Source organism: Mastomys coucha, unplaced genomic scaffold (assembly GCF_008632895.1).
Source record: "Mastomys coucha isolate ucsf_1 unplaced genomic scaffold, UCSF_Mcou_1 pScaffold15, whole genome shotgun sequence".
NCBI lineage: Eukaryota > Metazoa > Chordata > Mammalia > Rodentia > Muridae > Mastomys > Mastomys coucha.
In genome coordinates this window covers 63800198-63812759 of record NW_022196897.1, presented here as the reverse complement: position 1 = coordinate 63812759, position 12562 = coordinate 63800198, and the positions used below count along the sequence as shown (strand labels likewise).

At 40.4% G+C, this 12562-nt stretch overlaps 1 protein-coding gene and 1 long non-coding RNA gene across 22 annotated transcripts in view; one reads left to right on the top strand and one right to left on the bottom strand.

The window, feature by feature from the left end:
- LOC116090354 overlaps positions 1-12562 on the bottom strand; it is a 128274-nt gene that overhangs the window by 23429 nt on the left and 92283 nt on the right. The gene's annotated exons all lie outside the window — the stretch shown is intronic.
- Positions 1-12562, top strand: part of Ttn (titin) — a 269568-nt gene that overhangs the window by 170366 nt on the left and 86640 nt on the right. For all 21 annotated transcript variants that reach the window (XM_031370735.1, XM_031370732.1, XM_031370730.1 and 18 more), the window contains 22 exons: positions 273-539; positions 2219-2316; positions 2998-3166; positions 3256-3522; positions 3627-3893; positions 3977-4255; positions 4348-4756; positions 4867-4991; positions 5101-5367; positions 6083-6352; positions 6442-6744; positions 6839-7141; positions 8106-8293; positions 8473-8587; positions 8695-8979; positions 9072-9223; positions 10134-10281; positions 10408-10585; positions 11358-11479; positions 11570-11857; positions 11960-12256; positions 12364-12550. In XM_031370735.1, coding sequence (XP_031226595.1) covers positions 273-539; positions 2219-2316; positions 2998-3166; positions 3256-3522; positions 3627-3893; positions 3977-4255; positions 4348-4756; positions 4867-4991; positions 5101-5367; positions 6083-6352; positions 6442-6744; positions 6839-7141; positions 8106-8293; positions 8473-8587; positions 8695-8979; positions 9072-9223; positions 10134-10281; positions 10408-10585; positions 11358-11479; positions 11570-11857; positions 11960-12256; positions 12364-12550 — 4984 coding nt within the window. The remainder of the gene's footprint in view (positions 1-272; positions 540-2218; positions 2317-2997; positions 3167-3255; positions 3523-3626; positions 3894-3976; positions 4256-4347; positions 4757-4866; positions 4992-5100; positions 5368-6082; positions 6353-6441; positions 6745-6838; positions 7142-8105; positions 8294-8472; positions 8588-8694; positions 8980-9071; positions 9224-10133; positions 10282-10407; positions 10586-11357; positions 11480-11569; positions 11858-11959; positions 12257-12363; positions 12551-12562) is intronic.

Below are 12562 nucleotides of genomic sequence, written 5' to 3'. Positions count from 1 at the left end.
TGCCATCAGTTTGAAACCAGCCTGATCTACAGAGTGGATTTCAAGATAGCCAGGGAAAGGGGGGAAAAAACATAGAACATTGGGTTTTTTTTTCCCCTCTGTATGTATAAATCAATGACAAACATCATTGTGGAAGGAAAACATCTAAGTGAAAAATAGCTTTACAAACAAGCAAACCAAGACAGAAGCAGCCCTGGAAATGCCAGAGGGAATCAGAGAAAGTTCTGGAACTCTTGGAGAAGGGAAACGGCTAATAAGTATGATTCTTTCAGAACCCCCAGTTGAGTTCACTAAACCTCTTGAGGACCAGACGGTCGAAGAGGAGGCCACTGCAGTACTGGAGTGTGAAGTATCCAGAGAAAATGCCAAAGTAAAATGGTTCAAAAATGGCACAGAAATCCTCAAAAGCAAGAAGTATGAAATCGTTGCTGATGGCAGGGTCAGGAAGCTCATTATTCATGGTTGTACCCCAGAGGATATCAAAACGTACACTTGTGATGCTAAAGATTTTAAGACCTCCTGTAACCTGAATGTTGTTCGTAAGTATTCCTCCACAGGACTTGGCATTTGCAACTCATTGTAGCCAAAACAACCAACACACATAATGCATGCCCTTCTTGGCCTAATCATAATTCTTGGCAACTCACAGTATGGATGCTGACCTAACCTGATACTTCACATGTTTCTTTACAAACATCCTTGTGCTCTGTCTGGCCTTGGAAAAGATACCAACCACTTTTCACTACACCACTGCGCTCTTTGTCTGTATGTGGTTACACCCACTGTATGACTATCCTGCTAGAGATGAAAACAGTCACAAAGAGAAGTACAGAACCCTGATTCCATTTGGAAGATAAGTTTCAGGACTGGAAAATATCTAAAAAGTAAGAATGAAAAGTTGCTTGAATAGGAACATACTTGAGAATAACTGGGCTATTATAACGACCAATCATATATACAATCTGAGAGTAAGGATGAATGAAAAGCTGAGTAAGCCTAGGATCTTTGAGTCCTGATTCTTTGAATGAAGAACTCTGTCATTTTTTTTTTTTTTTTACTTTTGCTTCTTCCCCTGGTGGAGAGATATCTATCCCTTTCTCTCAGTATGCCAACTACTAGCCAGCTCATTTGCTTTGTTTTTTTCCTTTGTCCAGGAAAACATTTTTTCGTGGTCCATTTTTGTGCAGTGTTTGTTTGGCTCTGTTGCTTCTCATCTGTCGACAACTAAAACCTAGTGGCTTTGACTGTGCTTCCAGCTTCTTGTACTCTGTCACTCCTTCCATGCTTGGGTGCCTCTACTACATTGTCCTTTAGAGTAGCCCCTTGGGCTTTCTTCCCCTTTGTCATCTCCTTCCTCTTCAAGAAGGCTCAGCCATGGCGGCTTATCTTCTAGCCTTCCAGCTAGCATTGGTCTGAGAGCCTCCATGATCAAGAAGGGTTGGCTTGGAAAGGCTTCTTAAGGAGCTCTGAAAGATGGGAAGGCGAGGAGGTGGCTTCTCCATCCTGCACAGCAGCAGACAGATTTTGGGAGATGTGTGAACCAACAGATGTAAAAGTCGAATCAGCGTCCCATGCAGAACAGTGTTTACTACACTAGTGCAAGCCTGACTTGTGTACCAAGTCTTTAAAGCTGAGTTAAAAATGAAAAGCTGGATATACATGGTTCCAATTAGACTCGTGCCTCGTAGCTATACATACTTCAAACTACTGTCTTGGAATTCTACTGGGTTTGCAATGATGTCTCTTCCCTTACTAGTGTTTCCTTTGACAAAGAATTATCCTTCAACTCTGGTATATACCAAAAGAAGGAAGGCATTTGTTTCTGTGATCATTCAAAAAACTGAGATGGGTCCCAATTTGAAAGAACTAAGTTGGTAGCACTGTAAGACGTAATTGATGAGAACTAGAAAGAGATGGAGAGCAAAGCATTATTCTCAGTGGAAGCTGCAAGGGGTTTCAAAGTCAGTGGCAGACTATCAAGACGAGCATAAGTGGAACACGACATTAATCCTAGCACCCAGGAGGCACAGGCAGTCAGATCTCTGAGTTCAAAACTAGCCTGGTTTACAGAGTGAGTTCCAGGACAGCCAGGGCTACAGAGAGGAAACTCTGTCTTGGAGAAAAAGCAAGAAAGTCACTTTTTCTTATCGTATACCAGAGAAATATTGGAATAAATTTGCAGAAGCCTCATTTGAATTCCTACATCATTCTCTTACAGCTCCTCATGTGGAATTCTTAAGACCACTCACAGACCTCCAAGTTAAAGAAAAAGAAACAGCTCGGTTTGAGTGTGAAATTTCCAAAGAAAATGAGAAGGTTTGTAACAAGTGTTAATTAATATTAATAAGTCTGATTATCAGGTTGCTTTGTTTACTTTTGACCAAAATGGAAGGAAAGAAGAAACTAGTTAGCTAAGCTTTTCTTTCTGACTTCCATTTTAGATTAAATTTATGCTAGTATTAAAGACAGACTTGACTTATTTGTTCTCTTTAGTGCCACTCATTACTGTCACATAAAAAACTCTGGACTCATATATTTATTATTTTGAGTCACATGGAATTGATATTTTCTTAGATTAAAAAAAAAACAAAGGCAAATAGCAGTAATTCCATGTCTCAGCTAAGTAGTTCTGGTTGCCATGAACTATTATTGCCAAACAGACTTTCAATCCACATCAGTGTAGATGGTTTGTATGATATCTAAGGCCCCCTTAGACACAAAACTTACATAACCCCATCATTTGTTTTTCCCTAATTGGTAAGAGTATCACAGCAGATCAACAGTACTTGGTAACTTTGTTCTTGATTTTTTTAATTTTTATATTTTTCTCTGTCTTCCTTTATATAAAATAATATTTATAGTCCTCTTTTAAATATACTATAATGTCTTATGATTGATTTTAAAAGGGCCCTTGGGATCCTAGTTCATGTTATGGATACCATGTGAAGGAACAACATGAAAATTGATTTTAAGAAATCCATTTGTCTTAAAATATAGGTTCAGTGGTTTAAAGATGGTGCTGAAATTAAAAAGGGCAAAAAGTATGACATCATTTCTAAGGGAGCAGTACGAATTCTTGTCATCAACAAATGTCTACTGAATGATGAAGCAGAATATTCCTGTGAAGTGAGGACAGCAAGAACATCCGGCATGCTGACAGTCCTAGGTGAGTGTGAGAGCTTTCTTTGCCTAAGCATACTAGTCAGGAAAACCAACTTCCAGTTTTATTGACTGCATCTGGGTTCTTTTCTGCAGAGGAAGAAGCTGTCTTTACTAAAAATCTTGCCAACCTTGAAGTTAGTGAAGGAGACACTATCAAACTGGTGTGCGAAGTCTCCAAGCCTGGGGCAGAAGTGACTTGGTACAAAGGGGATGAGGAGATCATTGAAACAGGAAGATTTGAAATACTTACTGATGGAAGGAAGAGAATCTTGATCATTCAGAACGCGCAGCTTGAGGATGCCGGCAGCTACAACTGTCGACTCCCAAGTTCTCGAACAGACAGCAAAGTCAAAGTACACGGTATGAAAATCTCAGTGAAGGACATTTCCTTCCTTTCATCCATTCTTGCCATATTAAGAGACAAATGCCAATGTTTTCACTGTCTTCCAACTTTTTCTTTCTAGAACTTGCTGCTGAATTCATCTCAAAGCCTCAAAACCTTGAAATTCTTGAAGGAGAAAAGGCTGAGTTTGTCTGCACTATCTCAAAAGAAAGCTTCGAAGTTCAGTGGAAGAGAGACGATCAAACACTTGAATCTGGAGATAAATATGACATCATTGCTGATGGCAAAAAGAGAGTCCTAGTTGTGAAGGATGCCACATTACAAGACATGGGCACTTATGTCGTCATGGTTGGGGCTGCCAGAGCCGCAGCTCACCTGACAGTCATTGGTAAGTTTGTCTTACTTCATTGGAGACTTAGATCTGTAGTTTTGATCCCTCATCATACTACAAAGTCTTTTGATTATTTACAGAAAAACTCAGGATCATAGTTCCTCTTAAGGATACTAAGGTGAAGGAACAACAAGAGGTTGTCTTCAACTGCGAAGTCAATACTGAAGGTGCCAAAGCCAAATGGTTCAGAAATGAAGAAGCCATATTTGATAGTTCAAAATACATCATTCTCCAAAAAGACCTTGTCTACACCCTCAGAATCAGAGATGCACGGTTAGATGACCAAGCTAATTTCAATGTGTCTTTGACCAATCACAGAGGTGAAAATGTTAAAAGCGCAGCCAATCTAATAGTGGAAGGTATGTGACTCACATGACACAGAATTTCCCCCCAGCAACTTATATTCATGCCAACAACTAAATTCAATCTTGTTTTTCCTCTATCACCACAGAGGAAGATCTTAGGATTGTTGAACCTCTTAAAGATATTGAAACAATGGAGAAGAAGTCAGTTACATTCTGGTGCAAGGTGAATCGTCTCAATGTGACACTGAAGTGGACCAAAAATGGAGAAGAAGTGGCTTTTGACAACCGTATATCATACCGAATTGATAAGTACAAGCACTCTCTAATCATCAAGGACTGTGGCTTCCCAGATGAAGGTGAATACATTGTTACTGCTGGACAAGATAAATCCGTAGCAGAGCTGCTCATCATAGAAGCCCCAACAGAATTCGTGGAGCACCTGGAAGACCAGACGGTCACAGAATTTGACGACGCTGTCTTCTCCTGCCAGCTGTCTAGAGAGAAAGCAAATGTAAAATGGTACAGAAATGGAAGAGAAATCAAGGAAGGCAAAAAGTATGCAAAAAGTGTCTGCCCTCGCTCTGTTGTTTTGTGTGTACTTTGACACCAGACATTTGCCCAATACTCATGCTACAAGCCAACTAATCATTCAATCTCTTCTTTAGATACAAATTTGAGAAAGATGGGAGCATACACAGGCTCATCATAAAGGACTGCAGGCTGGAGGATGAGTGTGAATATGCTTGTGGCGTAGAGGACCGCAAGTCCCGAGCTAGACTTTTTGTAGAAGGTTAGTATTGGCCTCAAGAATAATTCTAGCTGAAGTGACAATTTTTTACAATGCTGATAAAAATACAAGCCCATAATTTTTTTTTTAATTTTTGCATTTTTCTCTCCAGAAATTCCAGTTGAGATTATCAGGCCTCCTCAAGACATCCTTGAAGCTCCTGGTGCAGATGTTATCTTCTTGGCTGAGCTCAACAAAGATAAAGTGGAGGTCCAATGGCTTAGGAATAACATGATCGTCGTCCAGGGTGACAAGCACCAGATGATGAGTGAAGGGAAGATACACAGGCTACAGATTTGTGATATTAAGCCACGTGACCAGGGCGAATACAGATTTATTGCCAAAGATAAAGAAGCCAGGGCTAAACTTGAATTAGCAGGTGAATTGCTTTCTTTTGCTTTGTGGTATCCTTGTCATATCACAAACCTCCATAGATTTCAGATTTTACAATTATAGCAAAACACTCCTTGTGAAAGTGTATGGCTCGAAGCCATGCTCATGTGTTAGCTATTCTACTTTGTCTACCTCCAAAGTGGGAGTGGTCAACAGCATATTTACATGTCAAACCTCTGGGTTATTTCTGGCACATGGCAGCTGCTCATGACTTTATAGAGTTAACGAAGAGTCCTATTGATACTTAACTCCTATGACTCTTTTAAATATGTTCTCATCCTGACCCTAGAAACCTGCATAGGTTTTCCCCCAAAAAATCCATTGTACACAAGAAAAAGCTATCTGATTTATCCTAAACTAAGTATGCAGAACTTTATCAAAACCATATTTTATAAAATAATTTCAACAAGAAAAACAAAACCCATTGTGCCATATTCTAGGTCCACTGTAATTATTTTTAACTAAAACTGAGTATTAATGATTGTATGCCATCGTCACCAAACCACTGTTTCCAAACACTGATAGTTTGGAGTAGAAAAATACTATTATAACTCTCCAACAGAATTCACTGCTATGAAATTACTGTGGTATACTTCCAAGGTTATGATGTTTGTTATGAAATGTATAGTTAAAAAAAACTATCTCATAGCATGACTATGGTATATAACTAAAACATGTTTGTGTGTTCTCCATCTCACTAGCTGCACCTAAAATCAAGACAGCTGATCAAGATCTCGTGGTTGATGCTGGCCAGCCTCTGACAATGGTGGTGCCCTATGATGCCTACCCCAAAGCAGAAGCTGAATGGTTTAAAGAAAATGAACCTCTGTCTACAAAAACTGTTGATACTACAGCTGAGCAGACTTCTTTCAGAATCTTAGAAGCCAAGAAGGAAGACAAGGGGAGATATAAAATCGTGCTTCAGAACAAGCATGGAAAAGCAGAAGGCTTCATCAATTTACAAGTTATTGGTAAGCCACCGAATCACTCAAACTTGATTGGCCCAGCACAAGCTTAAAGACATAACACTACTAAAAATTCTATGATGTGCAAATTGCAGATGTTCCCGGGCCAGTTCGTAACTTAGAAGTGACAGAAACATTTGATGGTGAAGTAAGCCTCGCTTGGGAAGAACCGCTAACAGATGGTGGGAGCAAAATCATAGGCTATGTTGTTGAAAGGCGTGATATCAAGAGAAAGACCTGGGTACTGGTCACTGACCGAGCCGACAGCTGTGAGTTCACTGTCACTGGACTACAGAAAGGAGGAGTGGAGTACCTGTTCCGTGTGAGTGCAAGGAACAGAGTTGGCACTGGAGAACCCGTAGAAACTGACAGTCCTGTAGAAGCAAGGAGTAAATATGGTAAGTGTTTAAATAAATTACCAACTAGCTTAGCTTTTTGTTTATCCACAATATAACCCAAATTCATGTGTGTTTCTTCTGTGTCCACATTCAGATGTTCCAGGCCCTCCTTTGAATGTAACCATCACTGATGTGAATAGATTTGGTGTCTCACTGACATGGGAACCACCAGAGTATGATGGAGGTGCTGAAATCACAAACTATGTGATTGAACTGAGAGACAAGACTTCTATCCGATGGGACACTGCCATGACCGTAAGAGCTGAAGACCTGTCAGCAACTGTCACTGATGTGGTTGAAGGACAGGAGTATAGTTTCCGTGTCAGAGCCCAGAACCGAATTGGAGTTGGGAAACCAAGTGCAGCCACACCCTTTGTCAAAGTTGCTGATCCAATAGGTAAGGTCATTTTTTTTTTTTAATTTATAACATATTTAATAACAGCTTATACATATTACTTTTATAGCAAGTAAATTAAGTAAAACATAAGCATCTTAAGCTCTTGTGTCCACAAAGTTTTAAGCATTAAATATTTTTTTTTGTTTTGTTTTTTGATATTTTCTTTATTTACATGTAACTTTCTCCATTCCCGGTTTCCCCTCCAAAAAACAAACAAACAAACAAAAACAAATCCCTGTTGCCTCCCACCTCCCCATGCCTGTCACCCCGCCCTCTCCTACTTTCTGGCCCTGGCATTCCCCTACACTGGGGCACAGAACCTTCACAAGGCCGAGGCCCTCTCCTCCTATTGCTGATCGAACCTGCAATCCTCTACTATACACATGCTGCCAGAACAATCAGACCCCTCCATGTGCAGTCCTTGGTTGGTGGTTGAGACCCTGGGAGCTCTGAGGGTACTACTTAGTTCATATTGTTGTTAGTCCTAAGGGGCTGCAAACCCCTCAGCTCCATTGGTCCTTTCTCTAACTCCTTCACTGGGGACCCTGTATTCAGTTCGATGGATGGCTGTGAGCCTCTACATCTGTGTTAGTCAGGTACTGTCAGAACCTCTTAGGAGATAGCTATATTTAGACTGGCTTGCCCTTCCTTCAGTCCCTGCTCTCTGCAGCTCCTTCCATGGGTATTTGGTTCCCCCTTTTAAGAAGGAATGAAATTAGGTAAGGTCATTTAACAACAACAAAAATGAAATAAACACGGCATGCAAGCCAAGAATTAAATCTATTAATCCCAGTAATTCTAATCTAATCAAAGGTAGAGCATCAAAAGATTTTAGAACAAAATTGTAAAAGCCAAGAATGTGCCCACATAGTTCATAAGCTTATCTTGATGAGGTCATTAAGATCACTACATGTCTTAATAAATTAACCATTCAATACAATTGTATTGCTCCCTGCCATTTTAGAGAGACCAAGTCCTCCTGTGAACCTAAGTGCCTCAGAACAGACACAGTCATCAGTTCAGCTCACCTGGGAGCCTCCTCTGAAAGATGGAGGCAGCCCCATACTGGGCTATATAATTGAAAGGCGTGAGGAAGGAAAAGAGAATTGGATTCGCTGCAATATGAAACCTGTCCCTGAACTGACTTACAAGGTAAGGGGTTTGCATCTAAAAAATGTGATATACATACATACATACATACATACATACATACATACATACATTTATATATATTACATATTAATGTTATATTAATATATATTATATATGCTATATATGTTCATGGAATTTAAATGGATATGCTGTCAACAAATGCTAACTTGTAATTCTAGGTCACTGGATTGCAAAAAGGGAACAAATATTTGTACAGAGTGTCTGCAGAAAATGCAGCTGGTGTTTCAGATCCATCTGAGATCCTTGGTCCTCTCACTGCTGATGATGCCTTTGGTAAGTAGATATTTTACCTTTTAAATTAGGGAATAGCACAGACCTTCTTTGGTGTACCAGGGACATAAACATGGTACTAGAAATTCATTGATCTTTCTTTTTGGTAGTTGAACCAACAATGGATTTAAGTGCATTTAAAGATGGTCTGGAAGTCATAGTCCCCAATCCTATCAAGATCCTGGTCCCAAGCACAGGCTATCCAAGACCAAAAGCAACCTGGACTTTTGGAGATCAAGTACTTGAAGAGGGGGATCGTGTGAAAATAAAAACCATATCAGCCTATGCCGAACTTGTCATTTCTCCAAGTGAACGAACAGACAAGGGCATTTACACGCTCACATTAGAAAATCCTGTGAAGTCAATTTCTGGAGAAATTGATGTCAATGTAATTGGTAAGGAATTCTTGCTATCTAATATGATTTGGTTGAATTAACCCATACTGGCTTAAATCATATTGACTTTCACTGCCCTTTTTTTTAATCAGCTCCTCCAAGTGCACCCAAAGAACTGAAATTCAGTGATATAACAAAGGATTCTGTACATTTGACTTGGGAACCACCAGATGATGATGGAGGAAGTCCACTAACTGGATATGTTGTTGAAAAGAGAGATATGAGCCGGAAAACGTGGACTAAAGTGAGTGTCACATAGTAACACAGCAACTTTAGACTCCCAGGAGGAGGCTGGGAAGCCATACAGATGGGCCACATCTAATGGAGAAAACTTCAGAACCTCTTTAGCATATTGATGCTGACGCTTCCTCGGATAATTTAACCTGCATTTGGCATATTTGCCCCTTTTGTTCTCAGCTTGGCTAATTGAACACATAAAGGAAAGCTAACCTACACACTTCACATCTAAGGAGTTTCCCAAATGCATGTGTTGAGCTATAAGCATTTCAAAGGAAGTATTCATTGCCCCTGTGGTCTTGTTTCTTTCTCACTGCAGCTCCTTAGTTGATTGGTCTGCAACTGTTTTCTCCATTTATTCTCATTATAAAGTATAGCTACTATCAGATAGTACTATGTATAGTATCTATACATTTTACAGTTCTAGAAATAGAACTTAGATGCTTGTACAAGCTAGACAGCAACTATACTGAGTTCATCCTCAGCCCATTATCAATCTCATTTAAAATTAAATTTCTAATGAACAAACTACCATCCTTTTAAGGCATGCAAACTATGAATCTATTTCTCATTGTATTGAGATTATTATCATCTCAACATTATTATAACCCACCTTGACGTTTTTCCCTAATATAAAATTAATATGAAAATAACACTGTTTTCATTCAAAACAACTTTAGAGTAAGCAGGATGTAGTGGTACATGCTAGTAGAAGCTGAGGCAAGACTGAATTTAGAGCCAACCTGGACTATGCAGAAGATGTAGACTCTAGGCCAGCCTGGGCTACATAGAAAATCACAGTCTTAAAAAACAAATAGTTTGTATCTGTACTCATGGTAAAAGAAAAAATGTATATATATTTTTCACTTGAAAAAATACTTGAGGAAGATAATCAGTGAACTGTTTCTTTGTCCCAGGTTATGGACTTTGTTACTGATCTAGAATTCACAGTTCCTGATCTTGTTCAAGGAAAGGAATATCTATTCAAAGTCTGTGCTCGAAACAAGTGTGGCCCTGGAGAACCTGCATACACCGACGAACCTGTGAATATGTCTGCTCCTGCAAGTGAGTGCATGTCCTATGGGTTGATGCCTGGCCAGAGGGACGTTTGGGGAAAGGACACGGGTTGGTAGCATGGAGGTAACTTAGGGCAGCCAGCCTAAGATTCACTCCCTCTTTAAAATATTACAGCGGTACCTGACCCACCAGAGAATGTTAAATGGAGAGACAGGACTGCCAACAGCATCTTCCTAACATGGGATCCTCCTAAAAATGATGGTGGCTCACGCATCAAAGGATATATAGTTGAAAAATGTCCACGTGGTTCTGATAAATGGGTTGCCTGTGGAGAACCTGTTCCAGATACAAAGTAGGTGTTTGTTTTTTAAATCGAATAATTCTGATTCCTATCCAGTAGAATGGGTTTTACCTGGGCAACGTTAAATGTTAATTTCTTCACCACCAATTTCCTAGTATAGCTGTCTGCCTTTACAAAGTTTAGCTGAGCATAGCCTTATTTGAGGTTTTCATTAGTTATGATAATAAAAATGCCAGTAAAGAGCTGAGCCCAGCTTGGTACTGAAAACCTGACTGGGACAACCCAGGAATAAAGAAAGAGAGAAGACACAACAGATAGGCATAGATGGTCCAGAGGCGTGTGCTCTCTGTGAGAAGGGCACCTTCTATGCAGCCAGCAAACTCAGCAGGTTTATTATGTACAGCAAAAAGAGGAGGGGCTAGACATCTCAGTGGGGGGTCGTAGTAGAAGAGATGTAAACACCCAGCAGGAAAAAGCTGAAGTTGATAGTGTGTATGCACCAGTCTTACCTGAACGTCCAACTGTCTGTCAACACTAGCACTTAGGCCAGAGGAAGGCTTGGCCATTTCCATGGCTCTGAGGACATGGTTGTGCTCCTTTCAACAACACAATTCATCAGGGCTTCGTCCATTCCTGATATCCTGACACATTCAGTACTTCCGCCACTCCCCACAATCCAGATATTTAATTAAAAAGCCAGTACTATGTTGGTGGTATGAATTTTAGAAAAAGAACTCTACTATATGTGATATATAGATATGTATAACTATAAGTGTAATAGATTATCTACATGACAATAAAACTCCTGTGTTTCTTCTGACAGAATGGAAGTGACAGGTCTTGAGGAAGGCAAATGGTATGCTTACCGCGTGAAGGCCTTAAACAGGCAAGGTGCTAGCAAGCCAAGCAAACCCACTGAGGAAATCCAGGCAGTGGACACACAGGGTATTTATCATTCCTTCTTGCTTGTCTGTTAGGCCTCTGACCTTGTCTACTTGAATTTGCTAACAGCTTAAATAATCTTTTGCAATTCAGAGGCTCCTGAGATCTTCCTTGATGTGAAGCTCCTGGCTGGCATCACTGTGAAAGCTGGAACAAAGATCGAACTTCCTGCCACCGTGACTGGAAAACCGGAACCTAAAATAACTTGGACAAAGGCCGATACCCTTCTGAGGCCAGACCAAAGAATCACCATTGAAAACGTTCCTAAGAAATCCACAGTGACAATCACAGACAGTAAGAGAAGTGACACAGGCACATATATTATAGAAGCTGTGAACGTCTGTGGCCGGGCCACTGCCGTGGTGGAAGTCAATGTCTTAGGTAAGGGAGGCTCTTGCTTTTATAAGGATCCAATTCACTGTGGCTACTTTCTGGAACAAAATACAAGTTAAAACATGCTTTTCTGTGCACTATCACCCACAGATAAACCCGGACCACCAGCTGCCTTTGACATCACAGATGTAACTAACGAGTCATGTCTTCTGACCTGGAACCCGCCAAGAGACGATGGTGGGTCTAAGATCACAAACTATGTTGTGGAGAGAAAAGCAACAGACAGTGACGTGTGGCATAAGCTCTCATCAACCGTTAAGGACACAAACTTCAAGGCAACCAAATTAACACCCAACAAAGAGTACATCTTCAGAGTCGCTGCAGAAAACATGTATGGTGTCGGTGAGCCGGTTCAGGCTGCTCCAATAGTAGCTAAATACCAGTTTGGTAAGATTCTCAATCTCCTAAGAAAACATAAAGGTTTCTATGTCGACCTTACATTTAGGTGTTAGGTACAGAATGAATGACTTTTTATATCATTATCCTGTCTGTAGATCCACCTGGACCTCCAACTCGCCTAGAACCTTCTGACATCACTAAAGATGCGGTGACACTCACGTGGTGTGAGCCAGATGATGATGGTGGCAGCCCCATCACTGGGTACTGGGTTGAAAGATTAGATCCTGACACTGATAAATGGGTTCGATGCAATAAGATGCCAGTGAAGGACACAACATACCGGTAAGTTCCCCC